This window comes from Heteronotia binoei, chromosome 1 (genome assembly GCF_032191835.1).
Source record: "Heteronotia binoei isolate CCM8104 ecotype False Entrance Well chromosome 1, APGP_CSIRO_Hbin_v1, whole genome shotgun sequence".
NCBI classification, from domain to species: domain Eukaryota; kingdom Metazoa; phylum Chordata; class Lepidosauria; order Squamata; family Gekkonidae; genus Heteronotia; species Heteronotia binoei.
This window is the reverse complement of record NC_083223.1, coordinates 216,127,784-216,140,251: the sequence shown is the minus strand read 5'-3', so window position 1 is coordinate 216,140,251 and position 12,468 is coordinate 216,127,784. Positions and strand designations below refer to the sequence as shown.

General features: G+C 42.2%; 1 protein-coding gene across 1 annotated transcript in view; it reads left to right on the top strand.

Annotated features, from left to right (window-relative positions):
* The first annotated feature begins 657 nt into the window (after nt 1-657).
* LRPPRC (leucine rich pentatricopeptide repeat containing) overlaps nt 658-12,468 on the top strand; it is a 204,287-nt gene continuing 192,476 nt past the window's right edge. Inside the window, exon 1 of the mRNA XM_060247554.1 lies at nt 658-1,313. Within this exon, the coding sequence (XP_060103537.1) occupies nt 1,174-1,313 (140 nt within the window). The 5' untranslated portion in view covers nt 658-1,173. The remainder of the gene's footprint in view (nt 1,314-12,468) is intronic.

Sequence of the window (12,468 nt, the reverse complement as noted above, 5' to 3'; positions counted from 1 at the left end):
AGATTTCAGCTAAATGTAATACCATAGAGTCCATCCTCCAAAGCAGCCATTTTCGCAGATCTTTGTAGTCTGGAGAAGAGCTGTAATTCCAGATCTCCAGGCACCTCCTGGAGACTGGCAACTCTCCTTGACTCTGGGGTTTCTACCTTCCGGGAGGAGTCTGAAGTGTCACAGACCAAGAAGGGAAGGAAATGCTTGCCTTTATTTAGGGTTGTCAACCTTTGTAGTTTTTGGGCCTACTATTACTTAACTCTAGTTCTATAACAAATTTATTACCACCTACGTTTTCACTGTGGGACGCGTATGTTCGTGCGGCCAGGCACGTTAACACGGGTAGGCGCCTATCACTTTATTCAGAGAAAAGGAGAACGGGTAAGTGTGGTTTTGGGATACATACTACGCCTCGTTCTAAGCTACCTCACACCATGAGGCGTGTTCTGAGAATTAAAAAAGGGTGATAGGACGACACGGAAAGCTGCACAGCCAGGAAGCGTCGAAACCCATGAGACCCATCTATATGACTCTCAGCACAGCATAACGAAACTTTGGTCGAGCAGCGCAGACGCAGCCGGGACAGAAAGTACTGCGAGAGCGCATGCTCATGTAGGAGGGAGAAGGGCTTGCCCGACGTAACTTCCACGCGACACACAAAAAAGAGCGACGGGCCGATCGACAGCTTCCCCGAGGTGACCGCATTTTTGAGCGGCTTTTCAGCGCTGAAAAACGCCATTTCATTTTATTTGCAGCGTCCAGCGGTTACAGGCCAATGCTGTACCTAAGCTAGTTTCCCCGTTCCGCCCTAGTCCCAATTATGGCAATTCCGAGGCAATACAACTTCGGGTTGTTTTCTACCGGCCCAAGGTTGCTGCTACTCCCCCGCGAAACAAACCCGGCCGTTGCGGGCCGTACCATTTCGTGAGGAGCGAGGGGTGGGTAGGCTATCGGAATCTTTCAGAACACAGTTTGAATCTTTTAGGTTCATGTGACGAAGAGAAAAGAAAGAGACGCTCTTTGCCTTCCTTGCTGACGTCGCGCGACTTCCTCCCAGAGCGCGGAGCTCCGTCCGCCCTGGGCTTCTGGGAAATCACTTCCCCTTCCGCTCAGAGTGGTAGCGTCTGAACCTTGTCACGTGCTCCTCCTTGACCGGCGTGTGGCGCGTGCACGAAGGGGATCATGGCTGGGCTGCTTAGGGCGGTGTGGCGGCATGGCTTTGGCCTTTGGCCTTTCAGGTTGGGATGTGGCGTTGGCGCCTTCGCGCCCTCCTCGGCGCCGCTCCACTCCGCTGGGGCCGCAGTCTCCCGCGGCAGCAGCAGGTGAGTGTCCCTGGCTGGCCTGGCGGTAGTCACGCCGGTGGTGGGTGAAAGGGCAGGAGAGGCCTGGCTGGTCCCCTCAAGAACGAAGGTCACGTCCTTCTTTTTTCACAGCGAGTAATGCAGGCTGCAGCCTTTTAACATATCTCTGGGAGTAAGCAAGCCACACCGAAGCTGAGGAATAAGGCTGCTGTTCCGGGATCAGTTTGTATAACCGGCAGCATCTTGCGATAAGGTGGCTGTCGTCTCAAATTGTAAAAGGGACGGTGAATCTGATTACATACTACTTCATATCAAAATCTTCTTGCATGTAAAAACTGGCAACTTAGGGACCGGTGTTCACTATGTTGGTGGTGTGTCACATTTTTATTTTATTTCTCCCTCACAAGATAGGTTTTGTTTCAGATGTCAAAGACAAAAAAAACCAGGATTCTTAAAACTTGCAACTGCTTGTTCCTCTCCCCCTTCATCTGCAGCTTAAAAAAATTGCATCTAATGGTGCTGAATGTGTAGAACTTGGGTGTATTATTGTATCTAGAATTAAGCATAATTTTGAGGCCTGTATCTAGGTCTAAGCATCATTTTGAGCACTGTGGAGGAACAGCAGGATGAAAAAAAAGTAGAAGATAACTCTTGCATTCTTGTTAGAGCAGGTTTACTGTATCAAACTAATGTTTTACTGATGATATTTTAATATCATACTTTTTATAATGGTCATCAGCCAAGTGTCTCAGAAAGGCCGCAGTCAGGATGTCACTATATGTGTTTAATTGGGTGTGTGTTGTGTGAATGATCCTACTTTTCACACAAAATAGCAAAGTGTAGGACAGAGAAAGAGAACTGCTGTTCCTTGTTCAGAGCTGCTGATTCAGATTTTAACATCCAGCTAAGCAGAAATATACAAAAACACTCTACAGACCACTGCTGTCTAAGGACTTGTGACAAAGCAGTGACTCTAGAGGAAGCTTGAAATGAAATGCAGGCTGGTGTATGGTAGAATAGTCAGTTTCATTGAATGAAATATCAAAACACAGTTATGGTACAAAGTTAAATCTAAGATGAAATTATGTACATGTTAGATCAGGGATGTCAAACTCATTTGTTATGAGGGCTAGATCTGACAAATGAGACCTTGTTGGGTCATGCTGGGCCATGTTGGGCCGGGCCATGTGTTTAAGATTAGGTAGCAGAGATATAAACTTTTTAAAGGACACAAACACGACTAAAGATTTATTTATTTTTAAACTTAAAATGAATCATACTTAGAACATTAGCACTTGTTGGTCCTAAAGGTGCTCTCTTTGTATTTCTCCCATGGGATCTAGGGAATCAGGCAAAGGTATCTCTGGCTCTTTCCCTCCCTTCCCAGGGAACCAGGAGGGAGACGAGCTCAACCAATGGAGAAATTCAAGGTTTTGCTCTGTAGCTCCTGTGCGATTGAGCAAACCTTGCAAAGCACGCTGAGATGCAGAATGAGCAAATCAACGGAGGAAACCATGCTTCTGGAAACCCAAATAAAGTACGACTGCTCACAGTCACAAAGGCTGAAAATGTAAAAAATCTGTTGCACAGTGAAAAAATGTAACAAGAAATTTAAACGTAAGAAACATTGGGTTATAATGAAACTTCCATGTGCACACCAGCAATTTGCATGACTTGAAGTGATTGTAATTGGAAGAAATGTATCCCGAAAGCACGCATGTCTGAAGAAGCCATCTGGGAAATGGCTTGGTTTGCTAGCTCTCCTGTTGCGACAATCTAGTGTGCAGGGATCATTGGAGGACTTCATTTCAGCATCTTTATTCCAGCATCTAAGAAAGCAACAGAGTTTCCTAAATCATTGGTGCTTTGATGCAATTTGTCGAGTCTGCAAGGAATTTGCACATGGAGGTTTCATTGTAACCCTATGTTTCTTATGTTGAAATTTCTTGTTACATTTTTCACTGTGCAATAGATTTACATTTTCAGCCTTTGTGACCGTGAGGATTCGTGCTTTATTTGAGATGTAGAAGGAAGCAAGAGAGAGGGAGAAGGAAGCAGACGAGCTAGTTGCTCGGGGTCTGATAGAAGCCCTCTGGGGGCCTGATTTGGCCCCTAGGCCGCATATTTGACACCCCTGTGTTAGATATTCTTACACATTCACACATGCTTGTGTAACGTGTTGCTCAGGGTCTATGAAAAGAGAGAAAGGAAAGGCGGAGGGTTGCTCTGACCTGGATAGCCCAGGCAAACCTGATCTTGGAAGCTAAGCAGGGTTGACTGTGGTTAGTACTTGCATGGGAGACTGTGCTTGAAATACCCAGCTGGAAAGTGGAGGCAGGCTTATTCAGCTACCTCCATGAATATCCTCCAGGCTCCCAGTAGGGGTCAATCGCCAAAGGTCGACATGACTTCCAGGTGCAAACATGCACGCGCGCACACACAAAAAAATACAAAAAAGAGAGAGAGAGGAGAGTTATAGGTATCTTGTATGACTGTGCAATGGAGAGCAATCTCAGTTTTTAAGCATCTAGAAAATAGAAAGCTTTGAAATACACCCAAACCGGTTCTTTCAGAAACAGCTCCTAAATAAGGGTAAATCAGATCCTTTAAAAGATGACAGAGTTAGTGGGCTGATTATAGACCAAAGAAGTAGATGCTGAGGTCAAAAAGACTGAGAAGGAATGGTCACAGCAACAATGATCATTGAAATCCAAGCCTTCCCATGTTGTTTCTCCCCAGCAATTGATTTTAGGAAATATACAGCCTCTGGACTTGGAGGTTCTGTTTAGCCACAGTAATAACTGAATGTGTTTTGTGCTTACTCGCACATGAATTTATATCACTTGACAACTGATGCTCTGATGACAGGTTGCAGCTACAGTGTTTGCAACAAAATTAAATTGTGAATTAGACTCTTCATCATCATTAGCTGAATTGTGGGTACTTGCTCCATTTTAGTTTTAATTCACTGAAAAGCATTTCATTTGGAGTTGACATGAACTTGTATCTTTGGAGCTTTTCTGCACACACATTCTGCAGGTTTCACAGCAGGTATGGGATACAGGAAAACTGATTGGTTAGTGCAACAATAAATAACTTTTCTAAAGACATACGATGGTGAAAGAATAAAGGATTTGCATATAGGTCGAAGGTCTTCTTCTTTAATTTCAAAAGGGCCCTCAAGTATTTCACTTCCTGAAATTTAGAATACCTCAGTGAAATGGGCCCAGAGGATTGGTAGATACACACACAGACCTGATCAGACTGGAAGAGAAGCTGTGATGGACTTTCCCCAGAGCTGGGATTTGGGCAGTTAGTAGGTATGCATCCTTTGGAATCATTGGTATTCTTGGAATAAAAATCATACAAATTCTGTGAATAAGAATTTAAAACAAGTCTTGATTCCTTAATTGTATTAATAAGACAGGTTTGAACAACATTGAGTTTACTTGCTCAAAAATACACTCCAGTGTTCTAGTACACAAAAGCAAGACTTCTGCAGCTTGTATGACATCATAACTCACCTCCTCCTCAATTGCATCCAGTGGGTCAGAACCCCTATTGGTATCAGGGCAATCAGTAACAGGAGACTTTCCTAGGGGAGCTATAACTGGAAATGCAGAAGCCATTAAGGGATTCATTCAACATGAAAACTTTGTGCCCTGGAGCAGAAAAGGAGTCAGTTTTGCTCTGCTTAGAGCAGGGGTGTCAAACTCATTTGTTAGGAGGGCTGAGCCATGTGTGTCCTAAAATGTAATGCCAGATAGTAGAGATATAGACTTTATAAAGTACACAGGCAAACACAAAGATACTATTTTTTTAAACTTAAAATACAAACAAGCATAGACAGCTTCAAGAGGGGATTGGATAAACATATGGAGCAGAGGTCCATCAGTGGCTATTAGCCACAGCGTATTGTTGGAACTCTCTGTCTGGGGCAGTGATGCTCTGTATTCTTTGTGCTTGGGGGGCAACATTGGGAGGGCTTCTAGTGTCCTGGCTCCCCTGATGGACCTCCTGATGGCACTTGTTTTTTTTGGCCACTGTGTGACACAGACCATTGGCCTGATCCAACATGGCTTCTCTTATGTTCTTATGCTTAAAACTCTTGCAGTTTTTTGTTTAAAACAGAAAGGTGGGGGGAATAGTGAGATGCAATTGTAAAAATAAAACATCAAGAAAAAACACAAGGATTACTGCACAAACTGAAAATATAAAATGCTCTCAGCCTGGGAGAACTGGCAGGGCACTGCAAGCTTCCCCCCCCCCCCCCCGGGATCTTCTCAGATTAGCAATGGCTCTCCAGTGTAATATTCCCCTTTGGCTGTGGGTTCCCAACTGAGAGTACTCACTAGGCACTAGTTCTCATGTCCATTGAGCGGAGGCAAAGCTTGCTCAAAGCATCAACATTTGATTTGCAAGGACACAACTCCTGGAAGCTTCAGCTGGCCATGGGAATGCTGGGAAGTTAAACTGATCTTTGCTCCATTGAAACACATGGACAAAGTTGCAAGAAAAACGTGGAGTGGATTTTCCATTCAGGTCTGCTGTGCCCAGAGGCCTGAATGGAAAATCCATTCTGCATTTTCTTTGCAGCTTTGCTTTAGCCTTTGCAAAGAGAAAGAAGAAGGACCTGGGAAGGTTGGCAGCCCTGGAGCTTCAGAGGATGAGGACAGAGGGGGAGAAGAGAATCCTGCAGGCCTGATTGAAGCTCTGATTGAAGCTCACAGGCTGGATGTCTGACACTCCTGGCTTAGAGGGTTGAGAAGACAATGAATAATTTTGCCCTTGTGGGTGCTTTTGGGCGACAAGAGTCCCCATAGCTTTGAAACCTAGCTAGAAGAGACTTATACACTCCCTCCAAAAAAGGTTACAGAAAATATAAGGCAACAGATTTGCAAAGCAATCCCTGATCAATAACTGTCATCTTAGAAAATAAAGATGAGGCACAGTCACTAAGAGCAGATGGGGAAGAAACACAGTCATTGGAGACAAATGGATGCCACTGCCTTGTTGCACTCACAGGGACCCATGCAATGCAGTTCTGTGGCCATACTATGGGTTTATCTGTCAATTGCTTGCTTTCATGGTGGCACATCTGAATATCTTGAGGAAAGAGGCTGAAATAGCCATCTGTCGCAAGTGACACAGGTACACAAATATAGCCCATAGTAGGGGCAATCCGGCTAGCGGCGTCTCTTCCCCCACCAGGTGGCTCTAGGCCGCACCCAGTGGAACAGCAGGTAGGCTTCCAAAACTCTCAGGCTGCTGTGAGGTTACTGATTACTGTTAAGCAGTGGCTTTGGATCTGTACTTGCTGTCCAGAAAGCCTGTATATAGAATTTCCATGTTCATTTTCTAGTATATTCAGTTAAAGGATCTTTGTTAGCAGGTGGGAAATATCTTTCTCTACTGAAATCCTAGAAGGTTGCCACTAGGACAGTATCAAAACAGATGATTAATTGGTTTGACTCTGTATACAAGTTTCTTGTATTCATTGTGTCAATTTCTTAGAATGTGTTCATCCCCTATCCCAGGCTGAGAGCTATTTACCATTTTGACCACTATTTTTTTCAGGACCTGTAAAATTGAGGTTGCTATAGTTTTGAGTTTGTGAATTCAGGATTGCAGTCCTAAACACACTTGTATCAGTCCCAAGTTATTTACTTCCTCCTAGGGGATGGGAGTGATCAACTTTCCCTGGATCTTGCTAAGTTTCTATATGTTACTGACCTTGTCAGGAAGAAACTTAATGTTGCTTGTATTTGAACGAAGCTGCGATCTGATTGTATAATGCTGTCCTTAGTTATATGTTGCTTATTTCAGATAATTTTAATTTTAATATTATTTTGATGGCTGTACACAGTTATTAGATAGTTATGTCATGTTTTAGCTCGGTGTTGTGCTGTACTGTTGTTGTGTTGTTGTTGTCGATTGGCCTAGAGCCACAATAAACTGACTGACTGACACTTGTATCAAAAAGATTCTGAGGAATCCTACTTTGATTGCATTATATGTTTGAACTTCCTTAATTTGACGTTTCCTTAATTTACTCATATGGTGCCAAGAACAATAATATTAGGCAACTGGCATAACTTGGGTTAAGTTGGAAAAAATGGAGCTTCTAAACAGACTGGCATATGATCTGGGTGCTGGCTGAATCATCTACAAATCTTTTATAGCTACTGTAATTAGAGGAATTATCCTTAGGCTGGAGGAAGACTTCAGACTTTGTTGAGTGCAATAGCAGAACACAACTTCTTGCATCTTGCACAGACTGAGAGAACAGTGTTCTAAATCCTTCAGGAAGCTATACGTACCTCACCTCAGTATAAGAAAGTTTGAATTACTGTGGGAAAGGATTGTCTTTATAGAAAAACTAGCACAATCTTGCAACATACTTTTGAAATACTGAGTAGTACTTGGGCTAAAATGTCTTACTATGTAGATTTGTGCTTTACAGTACTCCCTCACAACTTTTAAATAATCAGTTGTGTTTCCTCCACACTCTTTGAGAGAAAGCTAAGTAACTGGATATATGTAATTCACAACTGATATACGCATCACATGCATTTCTTATTTAGGTAGCTGTACTGTAGCACCGAAAGTAGTATGTATCAGTCCAATTTGCTTGATTTAGAAAATACACATCACCAGGGCATGTGCATGCTCTTTTAATTTTTGTCCAAGTAATCTCACTCATTCTGTTGATTCTCAAAAGAATTTCAGATTCTACACTTCTTTTGTGGCAAGTGTCTGTTTTCTGTTTCAGTGTACCAGCCATAATAGGTATGTTGTACCACATATGAATACAACAGCTTTAAACAAAATGTTAGTATGCAGTTACTTGATTTATAGAAATGAAATGTTAATAGTGATAGTTAATGTTAAAAAAATAGTGATAGTAATGCAAAAAAAAAAAGGAAAACTATAATGGAATGTCACCAGAGACTTTAAAATTTAGTTTGACTGGAACTAAGGATCAGTGAAGAATTATACAGCTTTAAGAAAATAGTGATGCCAGGTTCACTAGCCTGCTTTGCACTTTGCATAAAAGTCCCATTTCCAGTGGCCTATTTTCTATCGTGTTGACCAGATGCTTCCAGGAAATCCATAAGCAGGACATGAAGCATCCTCTCTATTGTTGCCTTTCCCCCAACAACAGTTATTTAAAGGTACCCACCATTTAACCATGGTTAATACGCATTGATAAAATGAATCATGTTTCATGTAACGACATACTTCCATCCTAAATCTGTTGCTCACCAGTTTCATTGGGAGATCCTAAGTTCTAATATTATGAGAGGAGAAAAATGTCTGCAGTGTAGCATCCTTTAGTCTTTTCACATTCAAATCAAAAAGCCCTTTGCAGTGAAGAAGTTTCAACCCTTTGCTCATTTTTGGTTTTTCATGTCTTAATCATTTCCAGCTATGGTACCCCTTTTGACATGCAAACACTGTGCTTTGTATAAATCTACTGTCTGCCTACATATTTTTCCTGTCCTTCCTCCAAGGATCTGAGGGTTGTATACATGGTTCACCTTCTTCCATTTTGACTTTTTTGTTCAGCCATGGCCAATTCTGGCCTTCTGTAAATGTAGGATTGGTTTTTACCTGGTGTTTGGCAATTCTCACTTGTTTACATTGAGCTTCGCTTGCCATGTTGTTGTCCACATCCAGTTTAAAGGGATCCTCTTGCAGCTCTTTTCAGTAATGTAGCACTTGCTTTGTTTTCACTATCCTGAATAATTTGAAGTAATATTTGTTTAGAATTTGTGCCACTTTTATACCAAAGCATTTGCCAGTGCATTGAATGCAACGTGTTCAAATATTGTAGCAAAATACTTTATTTGTATAATATGAGAAGGGAAAGCAATGACAAGCCACCCCATAAAAGTCTGCCAAGAAAATGTCATGATGTGATGTCACCCCATGGGTCGGTGCTTTTATACTCATTTATGAGTATACATCTAGTCTATGGTGATGGAAGTTGCAGCCACAATATTGAAATTATGAAGAGTTGGCAGAGCAAAATAAGTCAGTTTGTATAGGAAAAGACCTCAGGTGTCAAAATATGTCCTACATCAGCAGTGTAGGCTTGCCAGAAGTTCAGACTTGTTATTCAGCATGTAAGAGGGCAGATTTAGCAAATATTTTTTCAAATAGTTACAAGAAGACCTGGGATCAGATTCCTTTATATGAAGAGAGAGTAGGAAAAATGGATGGACACCACCCATCAAAATTCCAGTACTTTCATCTCAAAGCTATTGCTGAAGAAATTCAAAGCATTTATTGTGTAGCAAAAAGATAGAGAGGCATACATGTGAATTCAGTATATATGTGGGCCAAACCAGCCTGCCCAGAGCTTCTAAAGCTTTCTTCATGGCTTGCAATTTCACACATAATATCTACATAATATAAAGTAAATACAATGGTGACATGCTTGCAAAAAATTAACAGAAAATGTCAATAGAATCTAATAAAACAAAACACTGTACTTAAAATTTCAAAATGCAGAAATTAGAAAAATTTCAATCAGTTCATAATAATTGACTATAAAAACAAACAAATCTGATGTGGCACAGGAAATATTTTACACATAATTTTACAGATTATTTTACAGCAAATTCAAGTTTAAAGAACCCCCATAACATTTTCCTGTAAACATAGCAATTTTGAAGTTAAGTATCTCAAAGCTGTGAGTTCTCCAGGAAAGCATTTAACTGTGAGTCCTTTAAAAACCTTCAGTGTTCACTTGCCACAGAGTTGTGTGGCTTGGAGAAGGCATTTAAAAGGATCACAGTCCTTTTAAATTCAGCTATCTGGAGGTCTCTAAAATCCCAAGGATTTTTGGGGTGTCTGGGACTTGACCATTTTGGATAGCCAAAATTAAGCTTTAAAAATACCCCCAAAATGCTAGTATTTTTTGACTTGGTTTATGCTGAATGCTCACCCCTAATGTATATGAAACATCTTGGCAGCACAAGAACAAGGATGCAGTATGCGAATGCAGACTGTTCTCTTAGTATTGTCCAGGAAAAAAAAAATTATGGAAAGGCACAAACAGGCATAAGAAAAGGCCTGCATGGCTAACAAACAAAGTAATGGAAGCTGTAAAAGGTAAGAAGGACTCCTTTAAGCGGTGGAAAACCAGTCCAAGTGAGATTAGTAAAAGGGAACACAGGCTGTGGCAAATCAAATGCAAGACTGTGATCAGGCAGGCAAAAAGGGACTATGAGGAGCATATTGCAAAAAACATAAAGACCAACAATAAAACTTTCTTCAAATATATTAGAAGTAGGAAACCAGCCAGGGAGGCAGTGGGGCCCTTGGATGACCATGGGGTAAAAGGATTACTGAAGGAGGATAGGGAAATGGCTGAGAAGCTAAATGAATTTTTTGCCTCCGTCTTCACTGTGGAAGACGAGAACTTTTTGCCCGCCCCAGAACCACTAATTTTGGAAGGGGTGTTGAAAGACCTGAGTCAGATTGAGGTGACAAAAGAGGAGGTCCTACAACTGAAAGGCAAATTAAAAACTAATAAGTCACCGGGTCCGGATGGCATACATCCCAGAGTTCTGAAAGAACTCAAAGTTGAACTTGTGGATCTTCTAACAAAAATCTGTAATCTTTCATTGAAATCTGCCTCCGTTCCTGAGGACTGGAAGGTAGCAAATGTCACCCCCATCTTTAAAAAGGGTTCCAGAGGAGATCCGGGAAATTACAGGCCAGTCAGTCTGACTTCAATACCGGGAAAGTTGGTAGAAACCATTATCAAGGACAGAATGAGTAGGCACATTGATGAACACGGGTTATTGAGGAAGACTCAGCATGGGTTCTGCAAGGGAAGATCTTGCCTCACTAACCTGTTACATTTCTTTGAGGGGGTGAACAAACATGTGGACAAAGGCGACCCGATAGATGTTGTTTACCTTGACTTCCAGAAAGCTTTTGATAAAGTTCCTCATCAAAGGCTCCTTAGAAAACTTGAGAGTCATGGAGTAAAAGGACAGGTCCTCTTGTGGATCAAAAACTGGCTTAGTAATAGGAAGCAGAGAGTCAGTATAAATGGGCAGTCTTCTCAGTGGAGGACGGTAAGCAGTGGGGTGCCGCAGGGCTCGGTACTGGGTCCCATGCTCTTTAACTTGTTCATAAATGATTTAGAGTTGGGAGTGAGCAGTGAAGTGTCCAAGTTTGCGGATGACACTAAATTGTTCAGGGTGGTGAGAACCAGAGAGGATTGTGAGGAACTCCAAAGGGATCTGTTGAGGCTGGGTGAGTGGGCGTCAACGTGGCAGATGCGGTTCAATGTGGCCAAGTGCAAAGTAATGCACATTGGGGCCAAGAATCCCAGCTACAAATACAAGTTGATGGGGTGTGAACTGGCAGAGACTGACCAAAAGAGAGATCTTGGGGTCGTGGTAGATAACTCACTGAAAATGTCAAGACAGTGTGCGTCTGCAATAAAAAAGGCCAACGCCATGCTGGGAATGATTAGGAAGGGAATTGAAAACAAATCAGCCAGTATCATAATGCCCCTGTATAAATCGATGGTGCGGTCTCATTTGGAGTACTGTGTGCAGTTCTGGTCGCCGCACCTCAAAAAGGATATTATAGCATTGGAGAAAGTCCAGAGAAGGGCAACTAGAATGATTAAGGGGCTGGAGCACTTTCCCTATGAAGAAAGGTTGAAACGCTTGGGACTCTTTAGCTTGGAGAAACGTCGACTGCGGGGTGACATGATAGAGGTTTACAAGATAATGCATGGGATGGAGAAAGTAGAGAAAGAAGTACTTTTCTCCCTTTCTCACAATACAAGAACTCGTGGGCATTCGATGAAATTGCTGAGCAGAAAGGTTAAAACCAAAGGGTGATTAACATGTGGAATTCACTGCCACAGGAGGTGGTGGCGGCCACAAGTATAGCCACCTTCCAGAAGGGTTTAGATAAATATATGGAGCACAGGTCCATCAGTGGCTATTAGCCACAGTGTATGTGTGTATATAAAATTTTTTGCCACTGTGTGACACAGAGTGTTGGACTTGATGGGCCGTTGGCCTGATCCAACATGGCTTCTCTTATGTTCTTATAAAAGGAAGTACTTCTTCACCCAAAGGGTGATTAACATGTGGAATTCACTGCCACAGGAGGTGGTGGCGGCCACAAGTATAGCCAC